Source organism: Eriocheir sinensis, chromosome 46 (genome assembly GCF_024679095.1).
Source record: "Eriocheir sinensis breed Jianghai 21 chromosome 46, ASM2467909v1, whole genome shotgun sequence".
NCBI classification, from domain to species: domain Eukaryota; kingdom Metazoa; phylum Arthropoda; class Malacostraca; order Decapoda; family Varunidae; genus Eriocheir; species Eriocheir sinensis.
Window position 1 is genome coordinate 3,730,391 of NC_066554.1, and position 20,277 is coordinate 3,750,667.

Genomic DNA, 20,277 nt, shown 5'->3' on the forward strand with positions numbered 1-20,277 from the left:
ATATTATCAATGATATACATGTTCCTGACAACAAGTTCAGGAATATCTGAAAGTATCAGGTACTGGGCAGCCTCATGAAATGCTCCAAGTTTGTGTCTCAACTACAATACCCTGTTATCCAGCACAATGGCTGCCTGTTATCCTAAACAGGGATTGTGGGTATTCACTTATCTGCCACTCCTCACTTCATTTCTGTACTTGTCTTTTGTACTTGCTAACCTCCTCTGTCATTCTATTTCTTTCTTTCTTCTAACTCATGGCTATATAACAATGAGTCTAACCCACAGACACCAAATACCCACTCTCGTGTCCAACCAGAACTTCAAGTAATACCAACCAGATTTCACAATGCTGATCTTTAGTTGATGTAAATTAGCAAAACAGTAAATAAACCTGTATAAAAATCTGAAATTAGGTATAAACTGAATCCTGGGTTGAAAAAATAAACAGTTTATATTCTGTAAATACAAAACTACTTTGGATTTGAATGTTATTCCTTGTAGTTTCAGAGTGACAAAAACATTATTGAAAAGTTCTCATAAATGCTGATCTCATAAGTATAGTAACATTTGACTGCTTTTCAATAATTACAATAAATACTTTAAAAAAATAAAATGCCAAGCACCCAGGCATGAGAACAGGTAGAACAGACTGACTGCAACGAGATCAGCGATTATGAGTAGGAAAACTCCCAAATACCTCAAAAATTATTCCTATATGGCATTTAGCTAAAAGACAAAATATGAATACCATGAAGACTCATAATCGCTGGTTTTCGTCACACCTTCATGCTTCAACTCAATGAGGTAAAAATAAAGACTGACTTTAATGAAATGAGGGTAAGTGTGGAAGTTTCTTTTCATTATCACTTGGCTGTTTTGAGGAAACCCATGTTGAAGATCTTTGTTAACTGTCCAAATGCTATGCTATTCAGAAATATGAGTAGTGAATTTTTCTTAAGCCAAAGTAAGAATGTGCAACCATTTCTTTGAATAAACTTCCATGCCAAAAAAAGACAAACATGAAATTTAACAACGAATTGTGATTTTTGCAAGAAATAAAAACAATGCAAATAATAAATATGCAATATAAAATTCAGAAAGAATTGATTAAATTGATGGATGTAAGTTTGACTGCAAGTATGACTATCTGAGTGGTGCAAATCATGTGAGAAAACTGGACCCTCTTCCAAACTTTCACAGAATTTTACCTTTAATTCAAACATAATAGCCACTACTTCATTAGCTACAGAAGACTTCATACAGTCCATTGTTGTACTTTACAAGAATATGAGTGAGTTTCAGGGTGACACGGAGCCACGTAAAGTACGAACTTACAAAAGTTTATGCCACTGAAAAGCGTGTCTGTGTTTTCAACAAAATGCCCATAATGGGTTCAAAGAGCTGCTTCTTATGACATAAATTCATGTTTATTTCTTTACAATTATCAGCTGAACAAGTACTTGTAGTTATGATCATTATTATTATCCATTTCATATTTTTGTTACCTGATTGTTATATAAAGAAGCTGGGCACAGTGTGGTAAAGGTCTGGGGCAGGAACTGAATATTGGCGATTGCCAGATTGTGTAATGTAAATGTCTGTGAATTTCCCCAGACTGTAGTGATCTCCGATTCCTGGACAGGTGCTCTCTCATATTAGTTCGGAAAATCAAGGATCGAGTGTACCTACAAAAATTCAATGAAAACCCTTACATGCTTACATGGCATGAGGGCAGGCAGACTGGTCTATCTAAGCGACTCAGATCTAGGCAAAAAAATCCATCTCTGTGCATCACTTTACTGCCCCCGGTAATATTACTGCCTTCTTATCATCTACAGGAAAAACACTGTTGTGGATTCAGTTCAGTACGTGAAATGTGTGGTAAGGTGAGGGGCTAGGCTAAACCCACAGAGAGAGAGAGAGAGAGAGAGAGAGAGAGAGAGAGAGAGAGAGAGAGAGAGAGAGAGAGAGAGAGAGAGAGAGAGAGAGAGAGAGAGAGAGAGAGAGAGAGAGAGAGAGAATATGCAAATAAGTAGACATATATAAGAGCCCACAAACCCAGAATAATGTGTGTGTCAATGATACAATCCAGGCTTGAATAGAAAGATGTAGTATGGTCACCATACAGAAAGAACCTCATAAAGAAAATAAGAGAAAAATTAGAGCTGCAACCAGATTGGTGTCTGGCCTTCAATGACTCGTATAGCTAACACCATCTATGAAGAGAGCTTGGAGTGACTGAACCTGACTGTTGGAAGACAGTAGAGAAAGTGGAGACTAGATAAAATGTTGAAATTTTTTAAGGGATAAAAACAATTTGAGTTGATCTTCTAATCTGAGACAATGGAAGAACAAGAGGTCATGAGCACATATAAAAGTAACCTTGATGCAGAAACAATATTAAGTTTAGTCTTTTCCAAATATAAGTAGTGATAAGTAGAACTAATCGGAAGTGGAGGTGGTGTGGGCCAGGAACATCCACGACTTTCAGTCTAAGTTAGAGAGAGGTAAACAAGGTAAAGTACATGTTCACTTTAAAAACATTTGTTCATTTTATCTGAAAACAGCTACATGTTTCAACATTATTAGAAAACTATTTAAAGCAAGTATTGGTTAACATACATTTTAATATTTTGAAAGTTTTGACCAATAAATTTTAAAAATAAAAAAGGGTTTCATCAGTATTGAGTACTTAAATTTTATTTATTTATTTAATAGGTAATAAGATAAAACCTATAATACCTAACTTATGAAACAACCAGCTCTTTGTGACAAGAAAAAGAAATTACTGAGTATATGGAACACATGTGAGAACATGGTGCATGCAGTCATGTGGCACAGCAAAGCTGCCTTTTTCTGCAATGACTACAATATCTTCAGCTCAGCTAAAGAAAATAAGACATGCCTTTCTAGCTCAAAAGTGTAATTCATTGTCAAAGCTTCTGGAGAAACAAAATGGTTTTAAGAATTCTGGTTGGCAAGAAAATTCATACTGTGAAATAATAATTTCAAAACTGCAGTGTGTGTGTGTGTGTGTGTGTGTGTGTGTGTGTGTGTGTAAGTGTGTGTATGTGTGTGTGTGTGTACATGTTTGAATTTATCTAGTTGTACTTTACAGGAAATCAGCTACACTCACAAGTCCCATCTTGTCTCAATCAATTACATTTAGCTTTAAACAATTCAATTTATGACTTGAAAACCTCTTTGCCCACAGTGAGACACTGCTAAATGCCTATGCTGGGAAAGCAGTTTCTTTTGTCTTTCAGGTATCTTGTCTTTTTCAACTTCCTTTTACATCCTCTAGCTGCTCCACCATCCCATACTAACAGATCTTCTCTATTAATTCTGTCTACTGCCTTTACAACCACATCACTGAAATTATATCCTCTCTCTCACTTCTCTTGTTTAAGAACAGGAACTCCAACTTTTCAAATATTTTAGGGTAAAGGCAAACACACTGTATCCTGGTGAAAAGCAGTGATGCAGCATTTGCCATTTTGGCAGTTTACATAGTATCATCAAATACTTACATATATAATTCTAATTAAAACTGCCTCAAAGGGAAGGAGCCTAATAAAGAGACATTCACATTGAAAGTATCAATCGCCTTGTCCAGGCCGTTCCACAGTTCAATGCATCAATATTGATTTTTTTTTTTTTTTTTTCTTTTTGGTATCCTTGAAGTACCTTGCCTTTTTCAGTTTCTTTCAGTGTCCTCTTGTTGTCCACTCATTCCACACACACACAGTCTCCTCTATCTATTTTGTCTACTCTCATCATTCCCATAAATACTGCAATCATGTCACTCCTCTTTTTTCTGCAATGATGGAAGCCTATATTTTTATAGTCTTTCTTTGTATAATAAATCAGTTAGATTTGGAACTATCTTGGTTAGTGCTCTTTGTATTTTTCATATTACTTTTTTATATGTGAAGACCATACTATTGCTGCATATTCCAACAAGGAATGGATCATAGCCACTGTTTCTTCATCATCTCCTCGTCCATGTAATTAAATGTCACTTCCATGTTTGTCAACAGTTTGGAAGGTTATCTTACTATTTCATTACCTCCGCCAACGAAGTTGGAGGAGGTTCCATTTTCGGTCCAGTCAGTATGTTTATTTATTTATTTATTTATTTATTTATTTGTTTGTTTGTTCGTTATAAGTCTCCTGTGCACAATTTTGTGGATATCTCAACCAATTTTTCAGGGAAGCTTCGTGTCCATCCAGAATAGAGCCCATTAAATTTTTTTATGTCAAAGGTTAAGGTCAAGGTTGCACAAAATGTCAGATTGGCCATAACTTCAGTTCTCTTCATCGTAGAGACTTCAGACTTGGTTCATAATTTAGCTCAGGGAAAGATGCACCTTGCATGGCCTTGACCTTGACCTTTGACCTTAACCTTGAAAAGTTTGCCCAAGGTCAAAGTTTCCACAAAAATAGAATTTCATCAAATTTCTAAACAAATGCTTCCATATGATGCACCTTGCATGGCCTTGACCTTAACCTCGAAAAGTTTGGCCAAGGTCAAAATCCCCCCCCCCCCCAAAAAAAAAAAAAAAAATAAATAAATAAATAAATAAATAAATAAATAAATCAAATTTTGAAACAAATGCTTCCATATGATGCATAGGATCACAGTTGATGCCCATACCAATTTTCAGGACGATCTTTGGCGGAGGTGTGCACTCTCTGAGTGCTATGCGTCTAGTTATGTACATACTTTTTGGGTGTAGGTATCGAAACAAATCCACTGCAGCTAATGACCAATGTGAACAGTAGCTATTGGCTTCAAAAAATGAGGGCAAAGAAAATGTTGAGTAACCACAGTAAGAACTAATGATTGTGTTTACCCCAGGATCCATTTGCTTTTAAGGAAATACCTTGTTATCACTAATGAATGGCCAATATTACCTCTATTGATAACTACCTATACATCTGTACATGCAGTGAAAATGGACTTCTCTATTAAGTCTGTGTTCAAAAAAGACTGTTGAGGTACCTAAACATGTAAAAAAAAAAAAAAAAAAAAAAAAAAAAAAAAAAAAAAAAAAGGCAAAATTTGCTCTAATGAGCCGGTATTAAACAGGCATGCCAGTGTATCGCAGCTTATCTGTGAAAAAAAGAAACTTAAAAATGCAGAATACTAAAAAAATTGAAAAATATTACTCAAATCACTACCATACTGAAATGTCAGATGTGCATCCTAATCTATGTATCATATGTATTGTTTTCATGTCCTAGAAAAAAAAAAAATTAAAAAAAAAAAAAAAAAAATCTTTCATGGTTATTTCTGCTGTGACTATAACCTGACACATGAAAAAAGGTTGACTTCGACCAGACGGGGAAGCACAAATATACCCAGGTAAAAAAGTATACTATACAGTTTTGACCAATTTGGTGATCTAGACCTATTCCAAAATACTGATAAACCTATTTCAACAAGTATATGTAGGTACAGATAATTTAATAAGCATGTAGGAAAGCAGACATTTAGATCCACACAGACATGTATACCTGAATGCAATCACAATGACCATTATATATACAACTGCACATTATTAAGCATGTACAATATACAACAAGGCACACGACAACGCCTGAGTTTTTGTATAGTGTGTTTCTGTGAATCTGTAGAGTATTATAAAAATGGAAGTATTTGAACGGTTTCCTATTCCTGCACTTTCTCAGGTGAAACTATTTTGAGTTTGCTTTCTTTCTAGGTATTTTGCTGGACACTGAATATTCCACATTTTTTATTTGTAGCTGGCAAAACCCTTACTTAAATAATGTGTATCAAAATTGTTAAAATCCCATAAAGTTCTTTGTAATGGCAAATGCATAAAAGATAATATAGTAATCAGTTGCAAAAAATGGAACTGGAACATAGGCAGACATTTTCCCAATAAAAAGTTTCCAAACCTTGCAATTTTGGATCAGATGCTTTCTACACAGGTGTAGCTGAGAGAAAACTAAGGAAAGTCATCCAAAAGACAACTTTCTCTTTTTCACAATTTAAAACTGGATTTTGTGGCACATACTTTACAAAGTTCAAAGGATGTGGTTTGCATAAAGGAAAAAAAATAGCTTATGCTTAAGCTGTATATATGTATGACAACAATAAGAACTTAGGATAATGTTTAACTGGCTTCCTCAATTCCATAACAAAACAGGAGTTAAGCAGCTCATACAAGATCCAGAGCTTCTAACTTGCATACTAACCATGCTCCTGATACTTTTTTCTCTTAAACCAGCATACACCTGTTTCTCTTTTGAAAGGGCAACTATACTTGATGCATTGTTTTGGGGTCCTCATATATGGCCGCACCATAGAATACTACATGACCTTAATCAAACCCAGGACCTCCACAGCAGCGGCAACAAGCTAGGGACGCCCAAAGTGCTACTGAAGATCACACCAAGCCTAATCATGCATTCTATGCTAAATTTTTACTGCATAACGGCATTCGGGCCCATACCTGCACTTTGATGTTTAAACGGAAAGTACTCAGCTTTATTCTTCCTGTAGTTAATTTCATGCAAGAATATGCAATATGCATATTCTTGTAACAAAAGTACTAACCTCTGACCTTCAAACATATATTTAGAAGAAATGAAAACAAAATAAATTTGGTGTATCGTTTTATAAAAGAGCATGGCTTGGCTGCGTTTTTTGGGGGAGCAGATACTTCAGAACATGAGTTCTTGCTAAATGTTCAAAGACTCTTTTGGTTCTTGATGAAGAATATTTGATATGAATTTAAAATTAATATAAAGTAATTGGTTTCCTCTCTTAACAGTCAGAGTTTGAAAACAAAATAATGTGCCAATATAAAAAAATTAAGCCAAGCATTTTGAGCGATAGATCGGGCCATGAAAGAGAGAGAGAGAGATAGAGAGAGAAGATTGGGGGTTAAGGAGAGATGTAATGGTAATAAAATTAAAAATAAAAACTAATTATTGCTAAACTATTTTAGACTAAGATCATACTGACCTTAGACACAGGGAGTAATTTTTGTGGACTACCACTGACCTGTAGCACAAAGCCATGAACGCAAACGCAAAGAACACCCCGCCCATTCCTGACACCAACCCCACCACGAGGTACACCGTGTCACTCCCCTGCTGCCCAACTGTGATGGCCCCAGACAGGAGGCAAGCACAGTAATTGAGGGCAGTAGTTTCGAGGCAGGTTGGCGGTAGGATTTGGGAGTATACAATGAATGTTATTTGTAAATTGAGTGATTTTTGTGCCCACAATCATGGGTTGTGCAGTCAGAGTCAGTTAGTGAGGCCACACGAGTGGTAATCAGGATGATGGCGTGGTGATGGTGAGTCAATCAATATGGCGGTCACAGCCAAGGTGGCAGATCGAACAGGATGGCAGACCAGGCGAGCGAGTTGTTGAGAGAGGGAGGACACAGCACCCATGGCGGGAAAAGAGCAAGGGAAACAAAGATGAGAACACAAACTCTAACAATACTGCCCTTCACAATCATAATACCTAGCAAGTCAGTCTCCTATACAGTCCTTGCTACCTTTTAAGGCTTCAGGACCACAAAATATTTAGGATTCTTCCTTTTTGCCAGATAGAAACAATCTCCAGATAGCTTATCAATGCAAGCATATATATTTAAAAACAAATATTTATTGAATTATTTAAGTAAAACATCATTAAAGCAAAGAATACTGTGCTCTTTATGATAAGCTTCTGTTTATCAGTCATGGGGCAACCAATAAATACACACTAAACAATAAAAGTTCCTTGCCACACTGCTGATTTATACAAGCTATGTGTGAGAAACATGAAGAGACAGAAGCACCACTCAGCAACCCAATGAGCTGAAAATAAGTTCATGGTATCATGACAGCTTGAGTGCCTCACCTGGCACGGACAACACATTAACGCAATCCACAGGTGATCCACAGATGGTCAACACAAGAGCTTCAATCACACTCAGACATGTCTGTTCCATAACAAAGGTCAACTAAACTTTTCAAAACAAGAAGGGATGCCATACTGAGAGACCTATGACTTAATAGAGTACTTATTTTATTCACTGAAAAACATTATAATTATTTCACGAGGATGAATATAAATATTTATAAATTTATGTTAAGTGAACTTTGTCATGGATCAGATGGAAAGGGAAAGGTGGATGCCAGTTGCCACAGCCAGGGAAATGCCCATACCAATCCATCTACAATACGTAGCAGGGTGATAATGTTCATTAACGAGAACACATGGCAGACACCAGGAGAAGAGAGTGAGAGTACCTGTAGCAAACTGCTATTAGAGTAAAAAAAAAGAAAACGCCTCCCACTCCGCCTACAAGTAAGAGCACCATAGCCACCCTTCCAAGCCCTTTGGAGTGTCCGTTTGCCTCTGCTGATGGGATGTATAAAAGCTTGATTAAGAAGCGTATATAGCCTTGTACAACCAACAAAAACACTTACGCTCTGACACAGGACCAGAAAAGGGCTCAACATGATAATATGGGACATCAGCTGTGTTCAATCAACACCAATTGGTGATGCAAGGCTTTCCCCTTTGGGTATCTGAGCTGCAGCCATTCCTGGATAATACAAGAAAAGAGCTGCCTCTTGATTAACTAGAAGCCACAGACAATAGACAACCCCAAAGTAAATAAATGATACCTGAGGCCAAAGGAAAAAGAATCCTATAGTTGACATGGAAGAATGAATATCAACACAGATGTTACCTTAAATGAGTGATTTACCTTTAGTTGAGCCCATAGAACAAAATTGAAAGACATGGTATTACCAAATCAAAGAACAGCTATAAGGTTTAGCATTGCCAACCATTCAAGCTCACCATATTGTGTGTTGCGTCCTTGTTTTGTATCCCATGCGTTGGTGCTGGAATTAGAATCAGGACTCTTCTCTGTGGGGGTTTGGGGGTGTGGCCGCTGGGTACCATCTGGATATGGTGTGGTGTAGAGAGAACTGTTGTCGAAAATTGAGCAGTCTACCCCAGTCCAACCCGGGGTGCAGTAGCAGGAGTTGACATTGGAGCACACCTGTTAGGGTTGTCACTTGTCAACTCTCTCTAGGTGCTGTGATTCATGCCAGGATGCATTCAAAGGATTACCCCAGTTAAAAATATCATTGAATAGGTTCAAAATATGCAAGTAGGTCCTTATTATGCCTTTGGGTCGAATATATATATATATATATATATATATATATATATATATATATATATATATATATATATAGATATATATATATAGATATATATATATATATACACAGTAAACCCTCGATATAACGGACTAATTGGGGGGGACCTTAGTCCGTTAATGCCGATAGTCTGTTATATGTGGCGAAAAAAAAAAGTAAAATAATGCTGACGAACCAATAAACATAGGTATATATATATATATATATATATATATATATATATATATATATATATATATATATATATATATATATATATATATATATATATATATATATAGAGATGTATATTTTTACTGTGTATGTGGTCTGCATGTTGTTTGTATAGCCGCATAGCACAGTTAGCGATGGCTGGGGGGTGGGTATTGCTACGGGTATGGGTAAAATTTTACAAGTGTGCCAATCTCACACTGGCAGACACTTTTTTTTTTTTTTCAGGGTGTTATGAAATAATCTGTTAACTGTTTCTGTCACAAATCATTAAATGATTGACTTTTTAATGCCTGTGTTACACCCGCAGCAGCCTGCAGCTGCAGCCACAAAATAACTCGCAGAGAGAGATGTTCAACTTGCTTACGGTTTCTACATTTCACTCACCGCTAACAAAAAGATCACAAGTAGACAAACTAGAACAAAACCATTCTTTTTGTCAATCATTGATTAGCTTTTGGTATATACGTATATAGAAATTATGTAAGGATATGTTGTATAATTTTTTTTCTCATGGTGCTTGTGTGTGATGGATCTGCAATTGGTGTTTAAAGCTTGCACTACTCCTGCTAGGATTAAGGTTTTTATATTGATTTCCAAAAAAATAAACTGATATTTCAACTGCAACTATGTTTTAACATTTGGTTCCTTATATTTTCTTTACTAAGGCATAATAATTGCTGTGGTAATCTATTAGTATCAAAATCAAAATGCAATACAAATAAATATACAGTCACTTTAAGGTTACACCAAACTGTTCACTTTTCATTTTGCACTATTTATAAAAGGGGTATTCCTTTGAAAAGACGTCTCCAACTGTAATACAATAAACCATTGATATATGTGGAGCTAGGCAATAATGGGTAAATGATGCATGTATTAAATAAGTATACAATAAAAATAAATAAAATATGATTATGTGCATTACATTTCTCTCTCTCTCTCTCTCTCTCTCTCTCTCTCTCTCTCTCTCTCTCTCTCTCTCTCTCTCTCTCTCTCTCTCTCTCCATATGCACACACACACACACACACACACACACTTGTATAAGTTTATGTGTGCTGTTTCCATGGGGAGGGTTTTCACAAATGAAGGTCTTGGCTGAGAGGGATTAAATGCCTCATTTTGGTGAAGAGCATCAAGGATGTTTAATCTATAAACTCTTTGAGGGCAAGGTTTGTTGATTCCTTAAACTCTAAGCAGCAATTAAGAAAATAACTCAATTCCTATACATACTATCCTTTTAGGTAAAAAGGGGCAAATGTGTGAAAGAATATGACACTCAAATGATTCAGACCTGTTCCAGACCTTAAGTCAAGGTCCTCACAATCATTAGTTAGGTATATTAAACACTGTAACACCACATTGCAAAATTTACTATAATAGGCTGGGTAGAACGTAATAAGTGTGTCTTTTAAGAGTGAAGATGTGTGTGTGTGTGTGTGTGTGTGTGTGTGTGTGTGTGTAATTCACCATGGCCTGATCACGAGTTGGATTCGCTTTCGTCAGCAGGTACCCTCCCGACGAGAGTAAGTGCTCATTATCGTCGATTTCTGGGTACTGCCAGGACCTCACACACCACACACCTCATCCCCCTTGCTCAAGGGGGGACAGTAACCACGCCTAGTTAACCAAAAGAATCCGGCCTGAGCGGGGCTCGAACCGCCGCCTGTGGCCGTTAAGCCTCACAGCTTCACATATTCATTTCTTAAGCCTCACAGCTTCACATATTCATTTCTTGAAGTCTTCTTTATTCCTTTGGTTCTTATTTCTTTTCAATCTTTTCCATGCTTTGTCTCTTCTTTTTCTTTGCACCTGCACATCTTGCATTAAACCAATCTTGCTTTCCTCTTTCTATTGGTTTATATAATGGGACATATTTTTTGACTCCTGTCTCATATGCCTCTATGAAAATATACTTTTCCTGCACCTCGTATGTTCTTTTTAACTTTTCCCAGTCCAGTTTTTCATAATATTTCTTGAGATTTTCTATGTCCGCTTTCCTGTAGTTTCTCCTTTTTTCTTTGTATGATTCATCTTCCTCAGTGACTTCCTCATTGGTTTCCAACTCTATTATTACATGATCACTTTTTCCCATGGGACACACATATCTTAATTCATTTAACAGGTGCACTCCCTTCGTCAGTGCCAGGTCCAGTCTTGCTGGTTCATCATCACTCCTGCATCTTGTATTCTCAGTCACCCACTGCATCATTAAGTTTTCCATGGTCACTTTTAGAAATCTTTCCCCCCATGCCATCTCACTTCCTCCACTGTTCCCCAAAACTCTCCAAAATTTTTTTTTTCTTCCTCTTCTGTTCCTGCACTATTTTTTTCCTTTACTTCTGCTTGCATTTCATTCCATTTTTTCCTTTCTTCTTCATTTCTATTCTTTATATATATTTCCTTGCATTCATCTATTTCTTTTAGTTTAGTTGTTCTATGCAATATCTCCTCTATTATCTGCAGGGATTTTAGTCTTAATTTCATTGGTCTCACTTTTCCTTCTACATAAGGACCCAGTCTAACGATCTCTTCTACCTCCTCCTCAAGATTCATCATTCAGGTTCTTCAGTAAATCCTTCACTGATTTTACTTCTTCCTTTTCCCTTCTAGGTTTATGTTATATTCTTCTCTTTCATTCCAAATATTATTACACTCTTTTTCTTATCCGCCACATCCCTTACTAAATCTTGTTGTTTTTTTCAACGCCTTGACCACCTCTTTTTTCTACGTTTTCCTTCTCTTCTTTCAGTTGTTATTCAATTACTTCCTTGAGGTTTACATTAGCTTTTTTATGTTCTACTTTCCAGGTCTTCATTTCACCCAACACTTCCTCTCTGACCCTCTGTTCCTCTTTGTTTACTATTGCTTTCAGGTCTTCATTTTCCTTTCTTGCAACTCCAAGGCCTTCCTTCATGTTTTTTTTCATATTTTGCCAACTTTTTTCTTAACTGTTCATTTTCTTGAATTAGTTTTTTTTCCCTGTCTTCTAAATTGCGTACCCTTGACCGGAGATCACTTCGTAGTTCCATATCTTGTGTGTCCTCTTCCTCCACATTCTTCACTTTTCAATTCACTTGTCTTGTTTCTTCTCCATCAACAGCACTTTTTTGTACAAAGCCGACTCTTTACTCCCAAAACCAGAGAAACTAAGATCGTAACGTTTGTCTTCACTCTCGTCACTAATCCACACATTCGACCTTCGTACCTTCCTTCGTGCTCCAGTTCCTCCTCTTCCTGGTGTTATCCACTCCATATTATCAGGCTCACACTCTTCCTACAACAGCTCAAAATAGGAGACGGGCCCAGCCCAAAAACATCGCCCAGACCCCGCAAAACACAACACATGCAGCCGACAGTCAGCTGATTTTCAGCACAGGTAGTTGGGGGAGCACCCGCTCCACATGTCTGCCTCGCCCGTTGATCTCTCTCTCTCTCTCTCTCTCTCTCTCTCTCTCTCTCTCTCTCTCTCTCTCTCTGTGTGTGTGTGTGTGTGTGTGTGTGTGTGTGCATATTTTTTCTTACTTGAAAACTTCTTAAAATGCATGTAATGCACACAATTATAATTAATGCTTCACTATTGCTATGAATTTTAAATGGAATTAGTCAACACATAAAAATATGTTAAGATTATTCCACATATATCAAAAGTATATTGTGCCTATGCATGAAAGTGCATAATAGCAAGCACTTAGGGCATGCAAAGCTTTTTGCTTGCAGTGAATGTTCTGGTAAGTCCTGACTACCAGCTCATATTAAAAATACAAAAGATTTAAGCAGATAAATGTGATTCCCATACTCTCCTTATCAAAAGATTACTGAATGCTAGTACAATGAACTTGATTTTGCCTTATTATGTCTTTTCATTATGTATCAAAACTTATTATGCATGAAATTCCCTGATACAGTCCTGTTGGTAATAACTCACTTACCTGGATAACTAATATGATTTCATTATACTATGATTCTGATGTATTTGTTATGAACTCAAAAGGTTAGCAATTACTTGAAATATGTTATGAATCATTATTATTATTATTATTATTACTATTACTATTATTATTATTATTATTATTATCATTATAATTATTATTAATTATAATTACCATTATCATTACTATCATTATCATTATTATTGAAATTATTATTTTCATGATTGTTACCTATTATAAATATATTTATTACTATCATTATTATTACTGATGCTCTTTTTTTGTTGAGCTTGAATATTTGCATCAGTTATCAAAAGGAGAGATCACATTCACATAAAACCCTTATCTTTAAAGATCTTAATCAGTTAAGGCATCTTTAAGAAAGGGTTTGTGTCTGCATCATGTATATGCTTCCTATTCTATGTTGTGAACTCTGTGTAAGATGACTGCTTGATATTCTTTAAGCAATGATGAAACATCTGTCCCATATTTCTAGCTAAAAATGGCTGTATGTTTGGTGGCAGTTTTTCTCCTCATATTATTAGTGGATATTTTAACATACATGATAAAATCAATAATGCTCCTTGAACCATTACACAAAAGACACCAAGCACACAGCCACTGCCTTACCCAGCTGCTGACATCTCCAGGCATACCTCTGAAATATTCTCAAGTTAAATTGAAATATGCATAAGAACATGTACTGATTTTCTGACCACTGGTTATATTCACTTACACTCCTATAATAAGAGATTAGTATATATTAAAGTATCAACACGAGTTCCAACATCTGAATGTAATCTATATTGATAATGTTTATCCCGTTATGAGTAAAAATTTAAATACTAGAAAGTAACAGCCAAAATAAAAGAAGTTCATACTTCCAAATATTGACATCAGCTAAGATCGAAACTACAAAAAAAAGAAATAAATCATGATACCAAAATTTAATACTGATAATTATTCATGCTAGATAGCTAGATAGAGTGTAATAATAATAATAATAAAAAGTTGCTGAAGGTTTTGCAGCCATTGGGATAAAATTTTTGATCATATAACTCTTAGATCTAATGATAAATTAGCAACAAAAAGAGTTGGGGGATGGTGAGGGAGGGTGGGAGAATGCTAGCATGGAAACAAAGATGTGTGTGTGTGTCTACAGTACATCATCTGTAAATTGGATCGCTATACTTTAAATATCAGATAAATCAGACGTTTTCAGTCCTCCAGATATATATATATATATATATATATATATATATATATATATATATATATATATATATATATATATATATATATATATATATATATATATATATATTCATAAATCATACCAAAATCTGGGATATGAGGCGCCTGTCCAGACAGCATCGGGATGGATGTTGTAAATCAGTCAAAGGTCTGGTTTATAGCTAATAATTTGGCATGTATATCCTCTCCTATCGTTTGTTTGCAAATAAGACTCAATTTGAACATCTTTTATGCAGGTACATCATTCAAATCATGAATTCCACACCACCTGCATACTCCAAATGATGGGGGACTTGGACAGAATTTTTTTTCTTCCATGATTTCAGCTGTGACTTTTACCACAATTTCTGTAATGACTTGTAAAAATTGTAATGCCACTTACTTGAGCAATGCAATCAATGCAATTATTTTTTTTAAATAAAAGTTTAATACTATGAAGTTCATCATTAGATGAATTTAATTTCACTAACACTCTCAACAACAGAGGGTCAGCATAAAGTCCTTACAGCTGTAGACTGCTTCCAGTCAGGCACTGATTTAGTAGTGCAGCTTTGGCATAAATTCATTTGGTGCTGATAAGGGTGAATGAATATATTCAAACAGCTTAAAATCATCTATAGCAAGTGAGGAATAGGGCATATTGAAACACCTTTTTAACACATTAAAATATGTAGCAAGAAATTAAATATTTTGGTATGGCATTGAGAAACAATTCATACTATAGTAAGTGTCATGCTACCTGGCACGAAAAATCTTAATGGGAGGAACTCGTGGACTTGGGATCATTGCTTGGGTGATGGTCTCTGCGCCACTCATTGGCCTAGTGTCAAATAGATCTAACCTGCGGCAAATTCTGTTTGCCATAATATAGCCTGCTATCTCTCACTCTCTGCTACCTCTTTAAATCAGCGACTGTTGGTATCTAAATGTAGTTACTCTTATAACTACTCTTTCTCAGGGCCATTTATTATCCAGTGTAATTAAGTGTCAATTTGCAAATAACAGAACTTTGAGGTACCATGCTAAACAGTTGTTAAGTGATACTTTGGCACGACATTTTTTTTCTTACAATAACTAAATATCTAAAGTTGCCAATAATTCTAGCTTTGGGCAGTTTATAATTAACTGCAAAGAATGTACATACCAAACAGATGTAATCCTTGTAGAATTGCATGTTTTTTGTAAAAATTATCTGCTCTAGAATAATAAAAAGAAAGGAAATGTTTTTCATATTGAAAGTGTATGCTGCTCCTACAATCCCTAATCTTTTTTTGTATCTATACATACCTCAAAGCCCAACTGCTTAGATTATATGCATTTGTGAAAAGGAACTGATTAATATTAAATCATCTACTTCCTGATATAGATGATGCCAACTATTATTTGTTATTTGTTAGTGAAAATGAAAACACTAATGCTAAGCTTACTGATACAAAGGGTTCACAACACAAAATTTCTCATCAATGAAACATCTTTATGGAATTCAGTTAATACTTACCCCATGTCCTGAGCATTCAAGGGCATTATTGTTAGTTTCACAGTGTCCAGGTTCAATGAAAGGGTAGAGTGATTCACAGGTTTGGTTGACACAAATTAGCTTTTCCCCACAAGCTGTGCCATCCCGGACTAAGGTCCAGTCTCCTCTTCCTTTTCTTTCATCAGACACCTCATAGCGAACAGTTCTGAAAGAGACAAAGAAAGTAAGATCAAAGTGGCTAAAAATGAGGTGATAAAGACATTACTGAATATTTAAGGAATACTTTTAATAAGATTCAAAGAAAAGTCCATACCCAGGATGATGACTAAAGTCATCCACTCAGTTGTAAAAGTGAGCATATTTGCAGTGGGCCTGGGTTTGGGCCATCTGACATACTCCCTTAACTTCCAATAAAAGAAAGACTGGACAGTGACTGAGGATGCTTTAGATCATGATTGAAAGACCGGACAGTGTTGTGAAATACCACTGAAAAGGTTATCAGAAAGTGACTGAATTTTAGTGTAGTACATTCATGACATACTTGTACATAGCCTTTCATTATAAGATTTATTATAAAAACAATACTTATGTATAAATATATAGGTTATATTGGAGAAGTTTTGTGACATGGAAAGTAGGAAAATGGATACCCAAATACATGTGAAAATTGTGAAAAAAAATCCAAATTTCAATATATATATATATATATATATATATATATATATATATATATATATATATATATATATATATATATATATATATACAGTACCCTCTCGAGTTTCACGCTCGCTTCGTTCCGAAGGTATAGCGCTAAACTCGAGGATCGCGATACTCGAGGTATGAAAACACTGAAAAAGCGCTTATCTGTTCCAACTTTTTATTTTTTTTTAACATGTGGGCTATGATGCCGGTAGACTATGCATCTGGGCATGATGGTCGGCCCCGAGCCGGCTCATGCTGCCCCCCAGAGCACACTTTTTTTCCTCCTTTACTCCCTTGTTATCTCAAAATACGTACCTTGGAAAAAGGAATAAAACAGAAAGAGAACGGGTCGTTTTAAAGCCACAGATGAAGCCCTACGATTGGCTGGGCTCTGAAAACACGCTTGTGATTCGCTGGGAATCCGATGACGTCATTGCCGGCGCTCACCCGGTCAGCAGCCTCGCTGCCTCGGGGCAGTGTCACACTGGCTGTTTTCCTCTAACCGTTGTGGCTACTGGCAACGCCTGTGCGCCCATCCGGGGGCGAGTTGTCGGTTGTCCCTAACCTGGTGTCACACCGGGCCTTTCTTCCCACCGCGTTGGCGGCAGGTTGGGCAACCGGCAAATCCAACTTTTCCGGGTGTGGGTCACACACGGCCAAGGTTGGTTGCCCGTATCCACATCCACAACGTAAACAAAGCACTTGCCCTGTATCAACATGGCGTCGTCTGCTAAAGTAAGGGCTGCCGCAGCTTGTGCTGCCATTACCCAAGTTATGGCCTTGTTGCATCAGTTAAATGGAAGGAAGAAGCTGTTGTGGGTGTGGCGTGTCTGTGGTTCCTCCGTGCCAGTTCTCATTGTCACCATTGCGCATGAGCGGCCAACCCACCCATCTAGACTCCGACCACATAAACACGTGGATCGAGTAACAACACACACACACACACACACACGCCAGACTCATCATGAACCATGGCAGATGTTTCTCACAAACAAAAATGGCTTTGCTATTTCCTAGTGTTAGAACTTATTTGGTGAGTGGTTCATAAAAAAAAAAAAAAAAAACACCCAATGGCGAGAAGAGAGCAGTGTTAAAGACGACTGCTCTCTTCTTGCCTAGAGCTAGGTTTGGTTCATGTGAGCCACTCACCAAATACGTTCTAACACACTCAAGAAATGGTGAAGTCGTTTATGTTTGTCTGAAACATCTGCAATGGTTTCTAATGAGTCTGTTGTGTGTGTGTGTGTGTGTGTGTGTGTGTGTGTGTGTGTGTGTGTGTGTGTGTGTGTGTTTGTTGTTATTTGATCCATGTGAGCAGACGACGCCATGTTGATACAGGGCAAGTGCTTTGTTTACGTTGTGGATGTGGATACGGGCAACCGACCTTGGCCGTGTGTGACGCACACCAGGAAAAATTGGAGTTGCCGGTTGCCCTAGGTGGCTCCAACGCGGTGGGAAGAAAAAAGCACTGTGTGACACCAGCTTACGGATAACCGTGAACTCGTTCCTGTTGGGCGTACAGGCGTTGCCCGTAGCCCCAACGGTTGGACAAAGACGGCCATTGTGACACCGTCTTAAGGTGGTGAAGCCACTGATATGGTGAGTGTCGGCGATGACGTCATCGGACTCCTAGCGAATCACAAGCATGTTTTCAGAACTGTCAGCCAATCGTAAGACACCCGCCTTCAACTGCGGCTTCAAAACGACCCGTTCTCTCTCTCTCTCTTGCCATAGCCACAATTTTTGGAGGAAAACGTCCAGTGTGATACTACCTTTAAAGGTAGCGTGCGTGACGCCGATGGTAAGTAGACGTGACCCGTACGTGTCAAAGCAGCGCGAAAGTCGGGATGGTAAGAATTTAGGACTAACCGCAAAACTCATGTAAAAAAAATTACATATTTCGAATATTCATCAGTATTCCCATTCTTCATCTAGTCTTTGATATCCTCTATCAACATGATTTACTCAGTTTTATCATGGCCTTCCATTTGCTACAGACCATACCCTCAACTATAGCTTATATTCTAAAAGAAAAACAATAAAGAACCACATGATTTCAAACTCCTTGTTATACATACTTACTCAACAAATGACAAAATGATGTTAAGGTCTTACTGATTCTCAATCATTCCATTTTTACATGTAAAAATGTAGTAGCACTTACTTGCACTCATACTCGTGTCCACCCGTGGCAACTATAGTTCGGGAATAACTTTGATCTGAGTTTGGTGATACAGGATGCTCCATCCCTTGTTGACATTGTAAAGTACCACACATGATGTTTCTGTTGATAAAGGGTCCAGTTTCCTTTAAGACACTGTATAAAGAAATTCAAGGTAAACACAATCTATATTGCAGAATATGTGAATTTTGCATTCACTATGATACTCATTCTATTATTTCTCAATGGGCATGGTTTTAGAGTAACAAAATGTACCATATCTTATAGCATATAAGTTGCACATACATAAAATACACATCAGTTTTGGCAGTTTTTTTTTTTTTTTTTGACAGAAAAGAAAGAAAGGGTTTGCCTGACACTGATAGTCCTACCCACTCTCTGGTTATTATATTTTTTTATGTATTCAGGGTTTAATTAAATCATTTTCTATTACACAATATATATGATGGATGACTGATAAGAATTCATAATAATAAAGGGTGTGACACTGCTCAACTCTTTCATAAATACACAATATGTAATGGTCTGTACAGGAGACAGTGGAAATTTCTGAAATGTGTTAATACTAGTATATATGGCACAGAGCCTACACTGGTTCAAGTTACAAAGGCATTTGATAAACAAACATGGCAGACAAATGATGTCACCAGATATGTAAGGGCTATGCATAAACTTAAAGTAAAAGTTTCTATATAATATTTTAATCATGTGCCTTATAAGCCATAAAATAAGATATTTTATTAATTTATTCTACCATGAAAGCTATGTAATACTTACCCCAATTCACATTTTATGTAGGTACCATTATGATGCCGACCACAGTTGCCATAGATAACCCCATCTACATTGAACTGCTTATAGCAAGTATCATCAGAGGCTTGACCACCTAAATGTGGAGAAAGGGAGGATCTGTTAAATGTTTCACAACCACACAGAATTTACCTATGAAACTGTGGTCCCAAGTTATTGTATTTAACAAGAAATCTGTTCAGAAAGTACAAAAACATTCAGACTGAAGAAATATTTTATAATATTTGGGAATACAGGTTCTTATCAGTAATGAATATTTCTAGGCGTATGTAGATAATTTTTCGTGCTTATCATTGGACAGTGCTGCAACATTTCACTTTACAGGCAAGTTGTATGAATGAAATACAGTAGTCATAAATTCAGTAAACAGATTTTAAACAGCATGATACTGTATTTTTAGGTAAATAATACGATATGAACAGAAAAATTTGATATGATTTATAAGTTGAAAATCAGCTTTGGAATCAATGAAAAGAATTTTCTATCTTGGAGGAAGG

General features: G+C 36.5%; 1 protein-coding gene across 1 annotated transcript in view; it reads right to left on the reverse strand.

Annotated features, from left to right (window-relative positions):
- LOC126980992 (disintegrin and metalloproteinase domain-containing protein 11-like) overlaps positions 1-20,277 on the reverse strand; it is a 274,102-nt gene that overhangs the window by 99,437 nt on the left and 154,388 nt on the right. Inside the window, exons 15-19 of the mRNA XM_050831531.1 lie at positions 19,748-19,856; positions 18,953-19,072; positions 16,105-16,288; positions 8,842-9,046; positions 7,000-7,138 (exon numbers count right to left, since the gene is read on the reverse strand). Coding sequence (XP_050687488.1) covers positions 7,000-7,138; positions 8,842-9,046; positions 16,105-16,288; positions 18,953-19,072; positions 19,748-19,856 — 757 coding nt within the window. The remainder of the gene's footprint in view (positions 1-6,999; positions 7,139-8,841; positions 9,047-16,104; positions 16,289-18,952; positions 19,073-19,747; positions 19,857-20,277) is intronic.